This window comes from Crinia signifera, chromosome 1 (genome assembly GCF_055691185.1).
Source record: "Crinia signifera chromosome 1, ASM5569118v1, whole genome shotgun sequence".
Taxonomy (NCBI): domain Eukaryota; kingdom Metazoa; phylum Chordata; class Amphibia; order Anura; family Myobatrachidae; genus Crinia; species Crinia signifera.
The window spans coordinates 332,982,333-333,005,455 of NC_139217.1; the positions used below are offsets into that span (position 1 = coordinate 332,982,333).

Here is a 23,123-nt window from a genome sequence, read left to right on the forward strand (position 1 = left end):
TATACACACCAGGCGATTTTCAGCGGAAAATCGCTCAAAACGGCTGTTTTGAGCGATTTTCAGCTGAAAATCGTCAAGTGTGTATGGGCCTTAAGAGTTCCCCCTGAGACTGTGGCTCAAGAGTGACACCACTTGCGCCCAATCACACCAGTGAGGTTGTCCTCACTAAATCAGCTTGTGCGTCTGATATACATAAGCGGAGCTTCCTGTAAAGAAGAAATTACAGATCAAAATGCATCCTATCAATAAGTGTGGGATAGAGAGCGTCACCGCTAGCCGGCGCGCGCTTCGCTGTAGCTTTTTCAAGGCCAACCCGACTGGCCAATCTAAGCTGCTTAAATACCCTTCCTGTCGTGGGCGCGGTAGTGGGAGGAGTGTTTGACAGTTGCCGCGTCCAACTGCCTCTCTAATTCCATAAGCCATGCACCACTGATCCTTCAGTGGGCGCGGCTAGCTTTTGCTGTTGATTGACGGCCCCCCGCATCCAATGATGTGGTCGCCCTGCGTGTGCCGTGATGTTCATTGGTTCTCTAAATTTGTCAATGGAATATTTCCATCTATTGACATCATTGGCGGCTATTCCCGTTCAGTGGCATTGGCTCTGATATTGAAGAATGTAAACATTAAGGGCAGCTAATTATGTGTTCCCCATGCGTCTTATAGTATCATTAACTGCACCCGGACGTGGGAATTTTACACAGGTAAGTGTAGTAGTGCGGCTGTGCCCCTGTCATTTTTTAACATTTCAAGATTCAAAGTTACAGAGAATGGAAGATTAGAAGATTTAATGATTGAGCTCCTAACTAATACGTTCTGATAAGTTCGATGTACATCCTGAATTTTAACTTGATGGTACTAGGAGTCATCTTATGTTGATAACTAATGCGAAAAGGAGAAAAAAAGGGGATAAGAAGTGGGAATGCTGTATTGTCAAAGGTTTTAGGAGATGAAGAGAAGGCTCTGGGTTATAATAATATAAATCCAAAAAAAATATATATATCGTATCATATGTAAGAATATCATTTGTCATAGTAAGGCGATTGTCAGTTGTCATAAAGTGCCCTTAGTGACAAACTACTGAAAGTGCTTGCCGTGAAAAATATGAGAATATAAGACAAAGACAAAATTATGTCTAGTTGGTGTGAGTCTCTGAGGGTGTCAGATATCATATTTCGTGAATAGATAAAAAGAGGTTATGAAAATATAATTAAGAAGTGGAATGAGGGTCAGGTGGGCAATTACTGATGTCCCACACTAGACATAGTAGTGAGTGTGTTCAAACAAACAAATAAAATAACGTGAAAAAATCCAAACACAGTGATGCAAAAGAAGTTAAGTGTGGCCACATGGGGTGAATTATATATGTAGTTTATGAAGAAGAAAAAAATATAATAATATATAATATAATAGATATGAATACTACGACAAATGATATGTAGATAAGAATCAAGTATGACATGAGTCAAGGTTGTTGGTATACAGTATATATCTCAGAGAAACGCTGTGTACTTGTTCTCTTCATTCAATCCCTTTGGAAACATGGCATCAAGTAAGAATATTAGCCTGGTTTCCTGTCTTAATAATTCACTGTCTAAATCACCTCTTCTAATACCAAGATTAACTTTGAGCAGGCCATAGGCTTTAAGCCCTGAGGGATCTTGTTGGTGGTAGCGGTAGAAGTGACGAGCTACTGGAGTCAGGGTTTTCATAGCCTTCTTGTCTTTAGGGGCATTTTTGATGATATTTACATGTTCCATTACCCGTTTCTTGAGAGGCCTGATGGTCTTACCCAGTGGCGCCGGAACGGGGGGGGGGCGAGGGGGCAGCTTGGCCCCCACAAAATGACTGAGGCGCCAGTATGTCCGGCCCGCCCGCCCGCCTATATTACAGCCGCCTATATTAAAGAAGTATTATCCGCCCGGCCGCCTATATTTCATACCAGGCGCCGGGGATGGCTGCTGCTGCTGCCGCCGGGGAGATGTGCATAAGACGCGCCAGCCAATCACTGCCGGCGCATCCCCTCCACATACACTGTGATTGGCGGGCGCGTCTTCTACACATCTCCCCGGCGGCAGCAGCAGCAGCCATCCACGGCGCCTGGTATGTAATATAGGAGGGCGGGCGGGCGGATGATAATACCAGAGGCGTAGCCATCACGCCCGCTCAGGTGCCCAAGTCAGTGCGGCTCCCCCGCCGGCTGCCCCCAGGAGACGTGGTATATTTAAAAGTCACTCACATCTCCCGCTGGACCGCGCTAGCCAATAGGCGCTCGCGGTCCAGTAGCCACCCAGTTGATTGCCTGCTGGACCGCAAGCGCCTATTGGCTAGCGCGGTCCAGCGGGAGATGTGAGTGACTTTTGAATAGCAGCACTGTGCACAGCAGGGAGCCGGGAGCGGGCAACCCCGGCGACAGGGGGTGCGCGGAAAGCACCGCTGCTGCTTTGCCGACTGTGGGTGGGGTGGGGTGCACTAATCTCTGCACTATCCTCGCCCACCCACCCACCCTGCTGTGCACTATCCTCGCCCACCCACCCACCCTGCTGTGCACTATCCTCCAACACCCACCCACCCATGCACTATCCTCACCCACCCACCCTGCTGTGCACTATCCTCACCCACCTGTGCACTATCCTCACCCACCTACCCTGCTGTGTACTATCCTCACTCACCCTGCTGTGCACTATCACTATCCTCACCCACCCTGCTGTGCACTATCCTCACCCACCCACCCTGCTGTGCACTCTATCCTCCCTCACCCACCCACCCTGCTGTGCACTATCACTCCCACCCTCCCTGCTCTGCACTATCATTTACTCACACCTTCCCGCCCTGCGAGCAAATTTCAGTCCCCCTTGGCAACGAGCAATTTCAGTCCCCCTTGGCATCGAGCATGAAGCCCATGGCATCGAGCATGAAGCCCCTGGCACCGAGCATGTAGGTAAGTGGCACTTATGTGTTAAATGTGTAATGGACATTACGATTTGTTAAATAGTGTGCGATGGGCATTGCGGTGTGTTAGTATGCGACGGGCATTGCGGTGTGTTAGTATGCGACGGGCATTACGGTGTGTTCTATAGTATGCAATTGGCATCATGTGTGGCCTTATGTGTAATTGTCATTATGGCATGTGGCTTTATGTGTAATTGGTATTACAAAGTTTGCTAAAATGTGCAATGGGCATTACGGTGTGTGGTATAATGTTGGGCCGCGCCCACTTTTCACGGAGCAGGAGCCTCACCTACTACAAATTGGGGGGGGGGGGGGGGGGCGAAACATGCCCTTGCTCCGGGCACCGTGGCACCTAGCTACACCACTGGATAATACATAAGTAATATAGGGGCGGGCAGGCGGCTGATAATAAATCAGTTATATAGCCTGGCGGGCGGGCAGCTGATTAATCAGTAATATAGCCGGGCGGGTGGCAGGGAAGATGTGCGCCCGCCAATGCTGCTTCTCTCACCCTCCCTTCCACAGTGACTGACACATCCAGGGGTTGTCATTTACCCCTGGATTCACACCCAAACAGGTTTATGTAATTATGTCTGATTATCATAATCAGACATAATCACATAAATCTGTTTGGGGGTGACACTGCCACTTTTTCCACTTTTTACGAGTAAATGACAACCCCTGGATTAATGTCAGTCCTGGTGTCTCTGGCCACATGTATATGCCGCTGCCCGGTGTATAATGCCCACGTGTATATGCCGCTGCCCTGTGTATAATGCCCATGCGTAAATGCCGCTGCCTTGTGTATAATGCCCACGCATATATGCCGCTGCCCTGTGTATAATGCCCATGCATATATGCCGCTGCCAGTGTGTATAGTGCCCGGGGGTAACATATAGCAATTTAGGGGGCGCCAAAATGAGATTATATCTTGCCCCCCCCAACCTAAAAACGTTCCAGCGCCTCTGGTCTTACCTATATATATTTTTTCACAAGGACACTGAAGACTATACACCACCCCTGCTGTGTCACAGGTGATGTGGTCCTTGATTTTCCAAGTAGAGTTGAATTTATCTTGGTAGCTCTTTTTAGTGATCATATAGGTACAGGCCTTGCAGGTGCCACATTTTTGTGAGCCAGCTTTCATTTTATCTGGGCCCTTGATCTTGTCCAGGTGACTATGGACTAGTATGTCACGTAAGGTCACCAGCATTATGGTCGACAAGAATTAGGTCGACATTGAAAAAGTCTTTTTTTTTTTAACCGGATTGTCAACACAGTCAACATAAACACTAAAACGTAGCACCGCCTCCCCTCGCATGTCTCGCTGCTTCAGGAACGGTGCCCCGCTACACTCGGCACACTATTTTATTCTCCCTCCACGCCCTAGTGGATGGTAGGGCATGAAATACCGCCTGTCGGCAAATGTTGCGGCGACATGGACACCGAAACGTACCACCCCGTCCCCTCGCATGGCTCCGCACACTATTTACAGGAATGTCAACACAGTCAACATAAACACTAAGATGTAGCACCGCTTCCCCTCACATGTGTCGCTGTGCTCGCCATTTATTCTCCCACCATGCCCTGCGCTTGTCGGCACATGTTGGCTCGACAAAAAAAAAAAAACATGTCGACCTAATGACCCTGTCGGCCTTACCAATGTCGGCCTAATGACCCTGTCGACCTAACCCATGTCGACCTAATGGTGTCGGCCATCATGCTGGTGACCCAATGACGCATCCCTTTATGCTGATAATGCTCAACTCTACCTCTCCTTTCCTGATCTCTCTTCCTCTATCCTCACACATATTACCAACTGTCTCTCTGCTATCTATTCTTAAGGTGACCATACACCTACAGATTTATTGTCAGATCTGGCTGGTAAAATCTGGTAATTTCTGAATGGCAGCTTGTCAGTTTTCCAGCATTTCCAAGCAAATGGTCAACTGTCATTTGCTCTCATCCATAACCAAGTTTTTTGTTCCAACCAGCCAGATCTCACTTATTTAGCTACATGTGTCAATCATTCTGGGAGTGTGTGTATAACGCTGGGTGGGGTCACACATGAAACTCCACCCCCCCCCCCGCCCAGCGTTTTACACACAGCCCACAGATAATACACAGATGTGGCTAAAATATATAAGAGAGCCTGCTCATACTGTACTTTCCTGCCCGGGGAACACGCACGCAAGTCCCGCCACATCACCGCAGGAGGCGTGCCCTTGTACCGATTATGGGGCATGCCTCCAGGTAACGTCCACACACCCATACGCTCCAGCCACTGTAAGTGGGAGAAGCCTCTTACTGCCACCGCTCACCACACTGCGCTGCAGTCAGTGGGAACACCCGCTGACGTCGATCACTTGCGCCCACGCTCCTGCGCCGCTACAATACTGGCCGGGGGACACTTCCTGGACATAATCCTCCACTTCTGTGCTACTACTACAATCGTCAAACACAGAAGGGACAAAAAAGGTAGACACACAAAGCAGAGCTGCCATCTGTCTTGCTAGACTGTGTACTGGGACAGCAGCTATAAGAGCCACAGGTGGGTGCTAAAATAGGGAACCCCTTGCTGTTCTCACCCTGGACCTACTACAGTGGCAAAACTCCACTGACCATGCAACCAACCCTCCCCCACCCACCCCACCAATGCACCCGCACCTCCCACACCGCAACTGTCCATCAGTAAGCCTGTGCACCCCTGCACCTAACCACCCCACAGCACCCAAAGAGGCACCCCCCACACATGTAACTCCACCACCCCCCCACTTGCCAGTACCTCACCCTAGTCCACCCACACCACCCCCACATGCACTTGTGGAAATAAGCAGCTCCGCCACCCACAGCACATCCACCCACACCACCACCAACAGACACCCTCCTCCACCTGCGCAAAAACAACACCTGCCACTCCCATACCCGTCATATTCAGGCACCCACCCACACCACCCCTGCACACGCACACCTCCTCAACCACCACTACCTCTGCACCCTGCCAAGGCAACACTTCATGCACACATCCCCCATCCCCAGTAACATAAAAACAATATTTCACCCAATAAATGCATACACAGGTTAAGGGGGCAAAGCCCCATATGACGGTATGAAGAGCGCCTGTAGGGCGCGATGAATCACCTAGTCTGACAAAAAATCTGTAGGTGTATGGCCAAAATAAGATAATCCTGTGCTTTAAGCTGTGTACACACTGTGCAATATCTTTGGCAATATGGTCGCCAGGGGAGAATTTGGGGGGCAGGCTGACACTAGGCACAACTTTTTTGGCCGCCGACGCACCCCCCCCCCCCCCCCCCCCCTATTTTAACGTACTTATTATTAAGTTATAAGTCCCAACATACAGTAAATCAGAAATCAGCCACACTCGGAGACTGGCATTAAGTAGGTGGTAAAAATAAGGTTGTTTTAATTTAACATGGTGACTCGAGTCTACAGGAATCACCATGTTAAATTAAAACAACACTATTTTTACCACCTACTTGATGCCAGTCTCCAAGTGCAGCTGATTTGCAGTTATACACATAATTTGATATCTATATATTTCTGTAAAATAGAAACCTAAGCCCACCTTAATCTTTTTTTTTAAGCAGACTAGACTGCCCACGCTGCACAGATCCAGAGGGAGAGCGGCTGGGAGGTAGAGGATTAATTAAGCACACTGCAGTGCAGGGATGGCCAGGCACGCCGCTGGGCTCAGCGGCTGTCCCCACCCATTGTATACACAGCAGCCAATAGACTGTGTGTATGAAATAGCCAATGGGCGCTGGCGGCAGTGACCTGGAGCTGAGGCTGAGTGAGTGAGCGCTCTGAGCGACAGAGCCTTCAGGACATGCAGCGGCAAGCAAGTGTGATGTAATGTGCGTGGCCGAGCGGACAGCGGCGGGTGAAGAGCGGCTCCACAGCTGCCTGGTGGTGAGGGTTATTCATTTCACAGTCTGTCAGCCTGATGTGCCACGCCATGCCTCATGGATCTAGTCATAAATCCGGCCCTGATTGTCACTGAGCGACCATATTGCCAGTGATTTGTTTGTGCTACAGCGATAAATCGCCAGGTGCGCACACCCGTGTTCAGCCCCCTAATGGTCGCTGGTCAATCAGCTGTTTCCCTCTGCGGCTCCCACGGCAGAGTGTCTTGTTGATCAGTGACCATCTCTGGTCGCAGATGAAAACTGGACACTGAGCAATATATTGCACCGTGTGTACACAGCTTTAGACTTATGCTGTGTACAAACATTGAGATTTGACATTAGATTTTGACTATATAGAATCACATGCAGATCGTATAGGTTTTTTACCTTTGCGATCCCAATGCATGCTCCCGTGACAGCACAAATTGAAACCGAGAAAGACAGGGCAGCAATGACGTGGCCAGCGTAGTCAGTCAGAATTAGCGTAGTGTTCCCGCGGCCAGTGTAGTTAGCGTAGTCAGAAGTAGCGTAGTGTTCCCGCGGCCAGTGTAGTTAGCGTAGTCAGAAGTAGCGTAGTGTTCCCGCGGCCAGTGTAGTTAGCGTAGTCAGAAGTAGTGTAGTGTTCCCGCTAGCGTAGTAAGCGTAGTCAGCGTCCCTGTCAGAAGTAGCGTAGTGTTCCCGTGACCAGCATAGTCAGCGTCCCTGTCATATGTGTTCCTGAAACACCCCCACTATCCACAGCAGACCGAAGCGTGGCGAGCGCAGCGCGCTCCGCGTGGGGACACGGATTACTTCACATGTGTTCCGCGTCCGCTCACCATGCTTTGGGCTTGGTGGTTCGCTGCGCTCGCTACACTATATAAAATCAACTCCACCCGGACGTGGATAGTGGGGGTATGAACAGGTCAGGAGGACGCTGGCGTGGATAGTGTGGGTTTGAAAATGCCTCCTTTATTTTGCATAGGACGCACTTGCATCCGCATACCCCCTTTATGCATGAGGCGCACGTGCTAATAACTACTGAGACGCAGGAGCGTCTGAGACAGCTCCACAGTGTGAGAGGCGCTCACTAGGCTTGGCATGGACGCCGGGGACAGCTGCCGTGGAGTCACTATGCTAGGCAGCAGTTTGCCTGCTACGGAGTCATCACGCTAACTACGATAGGCATCTGTTGGACTACGCTGACAGCGTAGCTTACCCTACGGCTGCGTACATATGCTAATTGGCCACCCTGCTAATACACAAGTACCAAAATATATTATTTCTCAGTAATATGCTACTGCATTATGTAAATCAAAATGGAGCCTGTAGATCCTGGTATGTGATGATCATACGCTTCACACATATGCAATTAATAAATGTATTTAATTTGAACAAGTAGAGAAAAAAAAACCCACTCAAAAAAGGAGCGGCGGGAGAGTAGTCTGACTTGGGTTATGGGGCGCGCACACATCCCGTGCTGCTATCCCACCTCAGCCATTGGACTTAGCTGGTGCCAGCCGTGAGCCGCTTCCAAGGGCCGTGGAGGTATCGGCATCGGCTGGGTGGGGACGCAGAGGTAGAGGAGGGCCCCGAATCTGAAGGCCGCCCACTCTCATCGCACCTCAGCCCGGCTTCTCCTGCTTAGGACACTCCACCACGACCCATCCCACACCAGCGTGAGGTTCCTGGGGGCTCACTCACCCGATGACAGGTGACGCCCTGCGAGGGCGGCGAGGGGCTCTTGTCTCAGACCTTCCCGGAGGCACATGGGAAGTGACCTCACACATGTGTGACGCACTCAGAGTGTAACCTCAGCATTGAGCTTCCCTTCCGCTCGTCATCACCATGCGCGCGGTGGGTATATATGTCACGGCTGCCGCAAAAACTGCTCCCTTATGGAGAGTTTTTGCTAACATACTAAAAGTTCCACAACACGTGCGCATGCACTAACGCCGCCGTACCGGTGTCACCAACGGCTATAGTACTACAGAGGAGAATATAAGAGCACAAGTAATAGCCATCCCAGAACCACCTGCGAAAGCTTTATGTAAATGTTAGGGGGAGGAGCACACATGAAAAACGTGCTCATGCGGGCTATATAAAAACCATCTAGATTACAGCAGCAGGCGTCCCAGCCTCAGCCAGCACCGACCCGTATAAACTTACCCGAAACTGGTGGAAAGGGAGCCGTAACGACAACATCGCACGTCCGTTCAATGTCAGCGCTTTGCCGCTGACTCTGAGTGCCAATCAGAGTGGTGTCTTCAGACAGCAACCAACCGGTTGGTGCCCGCCTACAGATTCCAGCCAATCATAATACACATTTAAATAGCCAATGTAGTTGCGGAAGCGCAGGTTTTTTTTTTTTTTTGTGGTTGAGATTCTGTTGCCGCCAGCGCTGAATGTGGTCGGTAGATTGACAGCTAGCCCGGCCAATGAGAGATAGCCCTGCAGTAGATGCGCCAGGCAGCTGTCGTGTCCTGGGAGCTAAAACGAGAAGTAGCCGGTGTTTCCTGAAGATGTCGGGACGCAGAGGCGCAGGGCGGGAACGTAGGCCCAGGGGTGAGAACTGCAGCGTGCCTGACACCAAACGCGTTCTTCTTACATTCCCATGTGCAGCGTTGACGTATACATGTATGTGCAGCTGTGAAGCCGCCCTGTTCTATGTACTAGTCATGTGTGTCGCTATGCTACCGCTAGGACTAGAGGACGCACAGTCACCATTGCCAGGGCCAATGTTATGTCATGATTTTCATGACAGTTTGCTGCTGAGATCATTACCCATAACATAATTATAGTTGCCTACCCTCCTGCATTCTGCAGGAGTCTCCCTGAAATAGCAGCAATCTCCCTATCTCCCTCATTAGTCTAGCAATCTCCTTCACTTCACCTAGCCCACATTATACTGTTACATTTTAGGGGAAAAAAAGGAATGAAAGACAGATACATTTACATTATCAGCACCATTTCCTAGCACTTTAGCAAGTATAGTAGCTCTTAAGGCCCCCATACATTAGTCCGACTTGTCCCTAGTTTCCCCTGCAGCTCCCCGGGAGGGGGAAGCACGATTAGGCACTTGATGTGCCAAGGTTTGCATATGATAAATCGCATGGATTTATCCTATGCAGTCCCCGGGGAACTGCAGGAGGAGGGAGCCGTGCGGGGGACGGCAGCGGGATGCCGGCTAATTGTGAGCCGAGCAGGGAGAGGCTACATAGGGATCCGGCCAGGAGGAAGCTGTGTTGCGGTGGGGTGACAGCGGGAGGCGAGCAGGGAGAACTTGATGACATGACGCTGGCTGCAGGGCAGCGCCGCAGCGGCGGGAGCCGGGAGAAACAGATAACTTAAAAAAGAAAAAAAACGCCCATAGAGATGACTAGCAAGCCATTGATTGGCTGAGACCTCTCTCAGCCAATCGCTGATTGGCTGAGAGAGGTCTCAGCCAATCAATGGCTTGCTAGTCATCTCTATGGGCGTTTTTTTTCTTTTTTAAGTTATCTGTTTCTCCCGGCTCCCGCCGCTGCGGCGCTGCCCTGCAGCCAGCGTCATGTCATCAAGTTCTCCCTGCTCGCCTCCCGCTGTCACCCCACCGCAACACAGCTTCTTCCAGCCCGCGTCATATGCAGCATCCCCCTGCTTGGCTCTCTATAGCTGGCATCCCCCGCCCGCTAATGTCCCCCGCATGGCTCCGGGGCTGGGCTGCACATAAGATTTGACAAATCTTATGTGCAGCCCGTCCGACCTCCCGATCCAATGCGCACGGGACCACGCATCGGATCGGAGGGGATGTCTACAAGTGCGATTTGGGCCGATTTTACTGCCCGATTCATCCGAATCGGGTGAAATCGTTCCCATATCGCATAGTGATGGGGGCCTTTACTAACTGCTTTGGGGCTCATCTACATTTGGATATAATTAATATTAAAAGATTCTAAGTGCCACGTTCACAATCTCTTTTCACAATCTCTCCATATATGGAAGTAGACATGCCCCTTTAAGGGAGCACAGTGCAAACTTCTACCAACTATAATCTCCCTGAAACTCCTTTTCAAAAGTAGGCAAGTATGCCCATAATGTGCTGATGGGGCACTGCTCCCCTCATCAGGCTGTACTTACTCAGCACTAATAAAATATAGTTTTCGTGCTTTCGATTGTTTTCTTCAGCATTTACACCTGACATGCTTTACTCCGCTTTCTCGTTATAAAATAGTCCCTGCAGTGTAATTCACAAGTAAGTTGCTGTATTTTTGAATAAAGCAGGTATCCAATGCCACACATTTATTATACATATAAGCCCCGCTCTTCCTGGTGAGCCAAACTGGCTTCTATGGCCGCTGTCTGCGGTTTCCAGCATTTAAAATTAGTTTGTGATCCTGCATTGCACTTTGGGCCTGATTCAGGCCTGAGAATTGGCAGCCCTGACAATTATGTGCATGAGCCATATGTCCGTAGGCAGCCAGCGATAGTGATTGACGCCCTGTGGCCGTTTGGGGGTGGTAACCTTGTGTTTTCTGGGAGTTCGCTGGTCGATTGGAGGGAGGACTGCTGACGTCTGCAGCGGCCTTCTCCCCACGGCCATTGCAGTGCCGAGTAGTCCTGGCTTACTTACCACTGCGAACAGAGTGGAAAACCATTCGAGGGTGAGTGGTTGCGAATGATTTTCCCCTTGTGCACAGCTGTGAACAAATTTGCGATGTGCACATGGGAATTTGCATGCATGGGGCAGTGTTTACCTGATCGCTAGGCTCCGCAGATTTGCAGTGAGTTGATCATATCTGAATCGGGCCCTTAATGCTGTCTCTGCGAAGTTGTAGTAAAAGCATACCCATGATGTCATGTAGTCTAAAACTGTTACTAACCGGTAACTGAGTTTTGTTTCATAAAAATGATGTGGAAACTGCATAATTTGTGTTTCCTGCTATGTATTAACAGCCTAAAACTGGACATTTAAAAGAAATCTGATGCAGGAGGCTTATTAATGCTGTATAATTATCAACAATGTAGACTACATTTTGCCCATTTTATGCCATCCTTAGATGGCATAAACAGCTTTATCCCTATTGAGGCTTGCTCACAGGGTAGGGATCGTATGATCCACCTCTTGCAGTCTCTGGGTGGGATGTACTTAAGAAAAATATGCTGTAAAAACCCTATCTTCTGGGTTGTTACTGCATTTCTGAATGCACTAAACCCCCCTGGGAAAGAGCTCTGTTGTGGAGAGTAACTGGCGTTACCCTATAGAAGCCTATTATTCTTTAATGATATGCATTAAAATTAGGACTCACAGGTATACATCAAAACCTCTACTGTCACTCAGTAAAAAAAGAGAGCGAGAAGCTCAGTTAGCTTTGTCTGAGGGTTTATTAATAAAGGATAGTAATAGTGAGAAATTATTAGCGAAGGATTAGAAGTGAAAAATTAGAAGTGAAAAGTTATAAAAAAAACTTTTCACTTCTAATCCTTCACTAATAATTTCTCACTATTAATATCATTTATTAATATACCCTCAGACAAAGCTAATTAAGCTTCTCTCTCTCTTTTTTTACTGAGTGACAGTAGATGTTTTGATTTATACCTGTGAGTCCTAATTGAAATGCATATCATTAAAGAATAATAGATTTTAATAAATTGTGCCCCAACAAAGAGAGTCATCTTTTTCTTCTGTGTTTAATGTACTAATTTATGACTCGTGGGAGCACCACCAACAAGAGAAATTGTAAGGACGTGGCAGGTCCATAATTATTGGGTACGTTGGTTACTATAATTCAGAAAATTAGATTGAGTCTAAGCTAGTCTTTCCTCCCCTTTTGGAAGCTGGAACTTTGTTTCAGGTATTTGTTACCTAAAGCTTTACAAATCATTGAACGTAGGGATTGGAAAGTGCGTTTAGAGTACAGTACTTTGGTATTGCTGTGTTTTTGTTAATGTTTTGTTATACTGTGGCAGATGTATTAAGCTTTAACAAGAGATAAATGCAAGGGTGATAAAGACAGGTACATGTCCAGCCAATCAGCTCCTTACTCACTTTTTTCAAACACAGGCTGTAACATGTAAGTTAGCAGGTGATTGGCTGGACGTTTATCTCTCCTTATCACCCTTGGATTTATCTCTTGTTAAAGCTTAATACATCTGCCCCACTGTGTATAAATGTGCTTTGCCGTATATTCTTTTCTTTCTTTTTTAATTCAATAATTTTTTATTGATGTTTTCAACATAAAGGGCAGTATTCAATGAAAAAGTTCTCCGTGCATGGAGAGCGTTTTATTTCGCTCTCCATGCACTCTCCGTGTTCCGGAGGGCTCTCTGCCACTCCTGCTCCCTCTATTCAATGTGGCTGATGCTCTCTGCCACTCGCGGAGAGTCTTAACCCCTGCAGGGAGCAGGGAGCTTTCAGGGAGCCGGAAGCAGCCAGAGAGATTAAAGTCTCCCTGGCTGCTCCAGAGGACTGTGGAGGGGAGGGGGGCTCTCCAGGACCCAGGCTGCACCCCCCTATAGCCAGCGGGGGACCCAGTATTCACTGCACCCGTTTGTGCATAGTTACGTTCGGGTGCAGTGAATATATGAATATCTAATGAGCGGCTCGAGCGCTCCGGTCCCCTGCTGGCTGCACTGTGTAAAAAAAAAAAAAAAAAAAAAAAATTAAAAAAAATATATATTTTTTAAATTAAATATATATTCATGTGCTATAAGCACATGAATAAAAATAACATGCCCCTTCACAGAAAAAAAAAAAAACTGATTTTTTGACACCAAAATTTCTTAAAAAAACCTTTTAGTTTAAAAGTTCACATTCCAGCTCTCCTTCAAAAGATGGAGAATTGCTACACGGAGAGACACAGAGAAAGTCACTTAGAAAGACAGAGAACATTTCACATTGAATAGGGTTGCTCGCTTTTGGAGAGCAAAATGCTCCGTCCAAGGCGAACAAAGCACAAGTTCTCCACAAAACACGGAGAACTTTTCTCATTGAATACTGCCCAAAGTAATGACATTACGGCAGCCAACATTCCTGCCAAGACATTTTGTGCTGCATTGAATTGCATGTATGGTTACACATTCAATAAAGAATACAAATGACGTTTACCACCCATGCGTATTGACTCTGTTTACATGGATAAAATACCAAAATAAATATGTAGATGCTTGTCCGGGATACACGAATCAGAGCACTTCACGGGTAGAATATGACTATGGTGTATGACTTATAAACCTAGTTAACACGCCATCTACCGTGACGTATAGGGACTCGTATTGATGAATCGGCTTAATGGCAGTATGTATACATCAAACAGCTAGCGTAGGTCGTTGCACAAAGGGAGATGAAATCCACCTATCCCAAATCTTAATAAATTTCGGTACTTGTTTCCTAGCACGGCCACACCGATTTACATCGGGGTGGTCGTGTCGGAAAAATCGGGTCCATCGCATGCGATTTGGTCGCATGCGATGCGATCGACGCGACCGACCCGATTTTTTGATTGAATGAAATGTAAATCGGGTCCCTGGGACCCGATTTTACATTGGATTCAATGTAAAATATTCCCAACCCCCCCAAATTTAACGGCGTAAACCCCACCCCACGATAGTCGCCAACCCGAAGCGTGGCGAGGGGCGGCGGTGCGCGTCCTCCGACCTTTTCATTCCCCTACTATCCACGTCGGCGTGGAGTTGAGAATAGAATAGTGTGGCGAGCGCAGCGAGCCACCGAGCCCGAAGCGTGGCGAGGGGACGCGTATACCTGTGAAGTTATACGCGTCCCCTCGCGGGGCTCGCTACACTCGCCACGCTTCGGGCTCGGTGGCTCGCTGCGCTCGCCACACTATTCTATTCTCAACTCCACGCCGACGTGGATAGTAGGGGAATGAAAAGGTCGGAGGACGCGCACCGCCGCCCCTCGCGGGCTCGCTGCGCTCGCCACGCTTCGGGTTGGCGTCTATCGTGGGGTGGCGACGGGGACATCTATAATGTGAAATGGGTCATATGGGCCCATTTCACATTTTTCACATTTTCTCACGATTTCAATGTTAACAAATATTTTAACATTGAAGCCTATGGAAAAATCGGGGGCATCGCGTCGGGACCAATGTTAATGGTCCCGACCGACGCGATGCCCCCGATATTTTACCTTTCCCGACACGATTTCAATGTTAAAATATTTTTTAACATTGAAGCCTATGGAAAAATCGGGGGCATCGCGTCGGTCGCGTCGGGACCAATGTTAATGGTCCCGACCGACGCGATGCACCCGATATTGTGTCTTAGCCGGCCAAATGGACCTGATTTCAAAGGAAATCGGGTCCATCGTGTGGATCGTGTACCTTAACTTAAAGGTACACGATCCATAAGATTGTGGCCGTGCTAGGAAACAAGTACCTAAATTTCCCCTCCGCATGTCTGGAGATTTAAACAAATTCCTCATGCTTAACCACATCATTGGTCAAAGATATCCACGTGTTAAAAATCGAGCCAGCCAGCATGCAGAGCTTGTTAATGTAACTGAGTATTCTGGTCAAAGACATCTTCCCCAATGGATGCCAAGATGCATACCAAAGGTGTAAGCGCATCGGTGGGGATCCCCGTAGATTCTATGGCCCGGGCGACCTTCCCCCAGAAATCCTCAACCACGGGGCAGGACCATAGCATATGCCAGAATGTATCATTAGGGAGGGTACATTTAGGGCATTTAGAATCAGCTCTACCTCCTATACTAAATAGGTAAGTAGGGGTTAAGTAAACCCTATGTAGTATATATAATTGGCTTTGCTGAAAGCGTGCACAAGAGGACATGCTGTAACTCGAGCACTGGACATGGCTAATTCCCAGGATTCCCGGGACAGGGGGCCCAGGTCAGCCTCCCGTTTTTATTTCAAAGTCGGAAGGGTATCATTGTGATGTGGAGTAAATAAGTGCTATTAAATGAGATTTCCCAAATGATTGGAGTAGACCTTTGACAGGGGCTTCCCGAAGAGAAATGTGGTTGTTGGGAAAATTGGGCTCCGCATGCATGCCTCAACTGTAAATAACGTAAAGAGTATGCATTCGGTACTGGGTGGCCGTATATTCTTTTCAGTAACACAATACTACAAATACCAGTTTTGCATTGGACCTTACATGCAGCCTTTTATCCATGTATTTTCCTTCCTGCAAAGAAAAGTACATTTTTTTAACTTCACTATAGTACATTGATATCCTTAATCGTGCCAAAAGTATTTTGTGTTTATTAAGATTTAGTAGAAATAAATCTTCTAGCAAAACATGTCATTTAAGTATTAGACTGAACTATTTACTTTGCTCAGCTTCATCCTTTTTCTGTCTTTCTGCAGCAGTGTCCCAGAAAAGAAAAGCTGAGGCTGATCTAGAGCCAGAGATTGAAGTGAAAACTGAGCTTGAAGATGAAGGTTTTGTACATGTTACTTCTGACAAACCGTTGCAAGAATCAGATGTAAAGATAGAGCTAGAGACACGCTGGGAATGGCTGGACGATGGTGATATGTGGACAGTTTACACACCTGAGCTCAATGGACAGATTAACCTAGCATTCAGGTGAGATACACAAACTGCTAATAATGTTAGTTGCAGGGAAAATGACTCTTAGGAGACTCCTTTGCATTTCTACATTTAGGGGGTTATTTTGGTTGATTCGCTCGGATGTGAATTTGCATCCTTGAGAGTCAACCAGATCCCGCCTTGTGAATGATGGTACGCCGGCCCACCGTTCGCACGGCATACGAATGGATGCTTTCTATAAACGTCCATTCGCAGCCTGTTGGGGAACACCCACATCATTCGATGGTCGCTGATGGCTCAGAGCAACCTTAGATGTGTGTGCACACTGAGGGTAGTTGGCAGGCAGCTGAGAACCGGTAATTGGCTGACGCGGGCAGCTGACATTATTATTTATTTACAGTTTCTTATATAGCGCAACAGATTCCGTTGAACACTGAAAGGACAAACTGGGTAAAACCGACAGACATAGAGGCTGGCGGGCCCTGCTGCAAGCTTACAATCTATAGGGAAATAGGAGGGAAACACAAGGACAGGCACCAGTACTAGCATAGTAGTCCCACCAAGTCCAGAAGGGAAGCTTCATAATACATGAGTGCCTCTGAGGGTTATGTGGGTGGTTCCTAAATTTGATAGGCTTGCTTGAAGAGGTGAGTTTTCAGGGAACGCTTGAAAGTTTGGAGGCTTGATGAGAGTGTAATTGTGTGTGGAAGGGCATTCCACAGGGTGGGGGCAGCCCGATGAAAATCCTGTAACGGTGAATGGGAGCTAGTAATCCATGAAGAAAAGAGACGCAGATCTTGTGCAGAGCAGAGAGAGCGGGTTGGGAGATATTTTAAAACAAGTGAGGAGATATAGGTTGGTGTGGTTTGGTTAATAGCTTTATATGTGAGTAGAAGTATTTTGTATTGAATACAGTAGAATATGGGCAACCAATTGAGTGACTGGCAGAGCGGATCAGCAAAAAATGAACGTCTGGCTAGAAAGATCATCCTTGCTGCAGTGTCTGTTCTTGGGAAGACCAACAAGGAGACTATTGCAATGATGATTAATCATTTCGAGAGATAATGAGTGCATGGATTAGCATTTTAGCAGGGTTGTGTGTAAGATAGGGTCATATCTTTGATATGTTTTTTAGATGCATGTAAGATGCATGTAACATGATTTTGAGACAGATTTAGGTGGGTATTCAATCTTTGTTGTGCACCCGCAGCTATCTCCCGACGGGGGAGATGGCTGCGGGGCCCTATTCAATGCTGTCTTCCCCGACAGCATTGAACAGGGGTTTTGCGCAGAACGAGGCCGACAGCAGAAGCTGTCGGACTCGTTCTGCCGAGAAAAGCCGGAAATAGGGGAGCTCCTGGCCGGAGCTCGTCTATTTTCGTCATCAACTCGCGGCCACGCCCCCTTCTCGCCGCTCGGCGGCCGGGACATTGAATCCCGACTGCCGAGCACGAGGCGAGCAAAACGAGAACGGGACAGGGGCACGGCTGACCTTAAATACCCCCCTTAATGTGGGGAACAAAGGACAGTTGTGTCGAGGGTGACCCCTGGGCAGCGAGCTTGATGGGTAGGGTAGATTGTCACATTGTCAACAGTTATGGAGATATCAATTCAGTTTGGAAATGTTAAGTTTGAGGAGGCGAGAAGACATCCAAGAGAAGATGGCAGAGAGAGTCATTCAGAGACACAGTCTTAAGGTGCCCATACACTAGTAAGATTTATCTGGCTGGTTGGAACAAAAACATGGTTATGGATGAGTGACAATTCGTCAGTTTTCCAACATTTCCAAGCAAATGGTCAACTGTCATTTACTCTCATCCATAACCATGTATTTGTTCCAACCAGCCAGATCTGAAGATAAATCTGCGTGTGTATGGCCACCTTAAAAGCACTGGTGACAACTTTGAGGTTGATAGATTTTAGTGTCATCGGCATACAAGTAATACTGGAATCTGAAAGAGCTGATTAGTTTGCCAAGAGATGCGGTATAGATTAAGAAGAGCAGAGGACCTAAAACTGAGCCTTGCGGTAGTCCAACTGACAGAGGTACAGAAGAGGAGGTGATGTCAGACAAGCAAATTCTTGAAAGACCGATCAAATAGGTAGGATGAGAACCAGGAAAGGGCTGTATCATTAAGACCTAGGGAGTGCAGTGTTTGTATGAGAACAGTGTGGTCAACAGTGTCAAAAGCAGCAGAGAGATGTAGAAGAATGAGTAGTGAGTAATGGCCTTTAGACTTAGAAGTTACCAGATCATTTACCACTTTAGTGAGCGCTGTCTCAGTGGAGTGTTGGGAACGAAAGCCTGACTGAAGTGGGTCCAATAAGTTGTGAGAGTTAAGAAAGTGTATGAGGCAAGATTAGACAAGTCTCTCGAGTAGCTTGGAGAGGCATGGGAGCTGAGAGATAGGATGGTAATTAGGAGAGTTAGGGTCTGAATTGTGTTTTTTCGGAATGAGAGTAATCACTGCATGTTTGAGCAGAGAAGGAAAAGTACCAGTAGCAAGAGAGAGATTGCAGATTTTAGTTAAGGTTGGGATGAGCACAGGAGAAAGCATTTTACTGACTTTTGAGGGTACAGGATCAAGAGGAGAGGTAGTGGAGTAGGAGAATGAGAAGTTTTGATACTGATATATTAGCATGAGAACGCCCAGTGTTCTTGTGGGAACGCCCATGAAACGCTGGGCGTTCATGTATGCTAATGGGCCGCCCTCCGCCCGTAAGATGGGTTGATGCACCCAGCGAACAGTTTGTTCGCCGTGCATGCACCCAGCACATGCACATGCAAAGAAATGTGCATGCGCAAACAACAAACTTCGAATGGACCTGAATAAGGTCCTTAATCTGAAGTAAATTCCCACCATTTTGTACTCCTGAATGTGCATGGCATTGTGGGGCCTGATTTGGTGGTCACACTAGAGCTCATTACCCTTCCCTAAGGTGTGGCATACACCGAGCCTTCTGAGCACAGTGGGCCTTATTCTAGTTCACTCTTAGAGGCAAATGGTTTTGTCCATCTGAGAAGGAATTTGCCTCTAAGAGTGAACTAGAATAAGGCCCAGTGTGACAGAAAAGGACAAATATCTGATTTATACAGGATGTCTTTATCTTGTGAAGCACCGCTGTCATCCATAGCAGCCATTCAGATGTTTATATTCATTTTGTAATTGCAAAGTGATGATTGGAATTTCATTGGTTGTCAAGGGTTGCATTATCTGTTATTCCTGTTGACTACTTAAAGTTTTGCACAGTACATATGGGGGGTCATTCTGGTTGACTCGAGAAGCAGTGAATATGTCAGCTTTGAAAGCCAACTAAACGCCGACTTTACCCGCAGGCATGTGAATGGATGTTCAGTCATGTGACTTTGTCCGCAGGCATCTGATTGGATGTTCAGTCACGTGACGTCAGCCGGGCACCCACATCACGTCCGAATTACTATAGGGATGCCCATGAAACTCTGGGAGTTCCCATGGGTATGACCCGTGGCCGCCACCCCATGCCCCCCGTCTGCACTGTTCTGCCCGGTGAATAATCAGTTTGCCGCATCCGTTCGCCCAAAGAGACTGCACATAAACAAAACATTGCTCCCGAGAGAACGCGCAGGGGAGCCAACAGACCAGAATAACCTCCATGGTTTCTTTGGTTATAAAATAATTTTTTGTAAAATGTATGAACTGGCTTTTACTATTTTATGAACAAAGATTTAAAGCTATTTCTTTACTTTGACTTAGTTCTGGAAAACAGTCTGTTACTGTCTCGCCTGTCGCAGGCGTCTCCCTACAAGTTGATTTGAGGAAGATGGTTCAGAAGAACACAAAAAATGGCTACAAGAGAGTTATACGTCTTGCTGTGAAGGAGCAGGACCAATGTGAGTTTGTCACACACAAAAGTATATATATAAAAGTATATATATAAAATTTTATATGAGACTATTTTGGATACCCTTATTCTAGTTCACTCTTTCTGACAAAATATTTCTTAGATAGTCAAATCCATGTGCACTGCATGTGAGGCAGGTGTAAAGCCCCACCCAAATCTAATTATCTCTGTAACACCTGCCTCACCTGCAGTGCACATGGTTTTGTCCATCTAAGAAATATTTAGTCAGATAGTGTGAACTAGAATAAGGGCCTCAGTTCCTGCTGAAAAATAGCCCTGGACATAACAATAGATAAGTGTTTGGTAGTCTATTCACTGATCTGGCTTACATATAGTGCTTTCAGGTTGTAAAAGCTTTCTCCCAGGGGATAATAGATGTGAGCAAATATAATAAGCATATATTTTTATTTCTACACTTCATAAATATACATAACCACATTTGTAAAAAAAAAATCTTTTCTGGCCCAACAGACTATAACACTCATAGATGCTTTGGCTTCCCCCTCTGTTACGCTTCACATAGCTTACACTTGTAGGAGTGTAAGGCCCACATGTGTTACAGTACATAGCTGATTATTCCTGCAGGTGCAGAGGTGAGGGTGTTCTGGATAATACCGATGTTATCCTGCTATGGTAAATGAAATCCAATCCTGACACGCCTCTTATTATATTTTTTATTATTATTACCTTCTTAATCAACCCATGTTACATAGCAACTGTCATGTGTGCACAGCAACCATAAAGTTTATGTCACTATGGATCAAGCAAGACAGCTGTAATTCAAATCAATTTAGTGGTCTGAACATCACATTTTAAAAAATGTATATTTTCCTTTTGGTCCCAGATTTTGTGTGGCAGTGGCAGTCGGATGAAGGTTCCTGGGTCTCCTATGATGCGGACACCTGCATCTTGCTAGAAACTGCGTTACATGCGGACAACAAGCTTGTGTCTCTCAGTCTGGGCGGCCGGCCGTATACAGCTGATCTTGGAGCCATGATACAAATAAATAGCCAGACTCAACATGAAAGAGAGATTCAGCGCTGCTTATCTGGTATGTGTCTAGAATTGGAAAAATAAGGAACTGGCACCAATCCTACAGAGATTGACCATACAGTGATAAATTGGAACACATGCTCTAAATATTTTTATATATGTTGTATGTTTTCACCAGAATAATACAATATTTTCTTGAGTAGATGTAATAGATTTTAGGGTACTTATGTAGTAACTGGGCTGCCGATTTTGAAATCGGGTCCATCGCATCGCACCCGACCATATTGATGCGATGGACCCGATTTTTCCATAGGATTCAATGTTAAAATGGACTGAGTCCATTTTAACATGGAATTCAATGGGAAAAGGGGTCCTTTTCATACCCCTACTATCCAAGTGGGCATGGAGTTGGATATAAACCTGTGGCGAGCGTAGCGAGCCACCGGGCCCGAAGCGTGGCGAGCGGACACAGAATACGGTCCCCTCGCGGGGCTCGCTACGCTAGCCACACTTCGGGCTCGGTGGCTCGCTACGCTCGCCACAGGTTTATATCCAACTCCATGCCCACTTGGATAGTAGGGGTATGAAAAGGACCCCTTTTCCCATTGAATTCCATGTTAAAATGGACTCAGTTCATTTTAACATTGAATCCTATGGAAAAATCGGGTCCATCGCATCGCATGCGATATGGTCGTATGCGATGCGATATTGCATCGCATTGCATCTGATTGTATGCCTTAACTTAAGGCAGGCATGTCCAAACTATGGCCCTCCAGCTGTTGTGAAACTACACATCCCAGGATGCTTTGCCATATTTTTAGTATTCCCTAATAGCAAAACTGTGGCAAGGCATGATAGGATGTAGTTTCACAACAGCTGGAGGGCCATAGTTTGGACATGCCTGACTTAAGGCATACAATCAAAAAATCGGCAGCCCAGATACTACATAAGTACCGATTTTAGTAATTGAAAGATCTGGTTCTTAGTTGTTTTAATGTGTATTTGTTTTTTTTTTTTTAAACAGAACTTTTCTATAACATATAGTATAGTCCCTTTTCCTACATTAAATAAAATGGTATTTTGTATGAAGGCATTAGAATTACAGCAAGTTACAGAACACACAGAAATGATAAAGAACAGCAAAACAAATATATTTCGGTTATATATTCCACCCAAGAAGGGTACCAGGTGAGGTAGCCATGTTGGGCGCAATACGTAGGAATACTATTGGTGGGATAGGTCACACCCAGAAGAGATGAACTAAAATGGGTGGTTGTAGTGTCCTATTGTTTGGAGAAGGATTTCAACATGCATTGGAGGTAAAGCATACAGTGGGGTGGAGAAACATGGTGAAAACACGGAAACAGTATCTCCCATGGTGAAAAACAAAAGCTTTACGTGAATATATGATGGCTACACTTCCCTGATAATATAGAAAATTGCACCAAATCTTGTGAAACAGGGTTCATTTGACATCACTTTAGCGATCAGCCAGGAGTGGATCAGGAATGCGGACTGCATTTGTCTAGAAAATTGTTTGTATTCCGTTTTTTCTAGGGCGGTATTCAATTGTTATATGGCACCCGGTCTCTCCTCTAAAGTGACGGATGATCCCAGGGCGCTATTCATTTCATTTTTTGGGGGGGGAACGGGCACATTGCATTTGTAATGGTCAAGGAAAAAAATAGGCATACTGCGAAAAGTATAATTTGGTGACTTTTCATGCATTTCAGCTCTCTATCCCTGGGAATATCCTCAGAATAAAGCAAGCTATTCTATGATTAAACCCACAATCATTATTTAGCCCTCTGTTCTGCATCACTATTAACCCTTCTCTGCGTCGGCACTCAGCCCTGGTCTCTGTGTCGTCACCCAGTGACC

General features: G+C 46.7%; 2 protein-coding genes across 3 annotated transcripts in view; one reads left to right on the top strand and one right to left on the bottom strand.

Annotated features, from left to right (window-relative positions):
* METTL17 (methyltransferase like 17) overlaps nucleotides 1-9,502 on the bottom strand; it is a 32,599-nt gene extending 23,097 nt beyond the window's left edge. Inside the window, exon 1 of the mRNA XM_083145271.1 lies at nucleotides 9,027-9,502. Within this exon, the coding sequence (XP_083001397.1) occupies nucleotides 9,027-9,062 (36 nt within the window). The 5' untranslated portion in view covers nucleotides 9,063-9,502. The remainder of the gene's footprint in view (nucleotides 1-9,026) is intronic.
* PARP2 (poly(ADP-ribose) polymerase 2) overlaps nucleotides 9,215-23,123 on the top strand; it is a 61,543-nt gene continuing 47,634 nt past the window's right edge. Inside the window, exons 1-4 of one of the 2 annotated variants that reach the window (XM_083145269.1) lie at nucleotides 9,215-9,494; nucleotides 16,184-16,403; nucleotides 20,102-20,238; nucleotides 21,094-21,300. In XM_083145269.1, the coding sequence (XP_083001395.1) occupies nucleotides 9,296-9,494; nucleotides 16,184-16,403; nucleotides 20,102-20,238; nucleotides 21,094-21,300 (763 nt within the window). In that variant the 5' untranslated portion in view covers nucleotides 9,215-9,295. The remainder of the gene's footprint in view (nucleotides 9,495-16,183; nucleotides 16,404-20,101; nucleotides 20,239-21,093; nucleotides 21,301-23,123) is intronic. The other variant, XM_083145270.1, reaches the window with a different exon arrangement.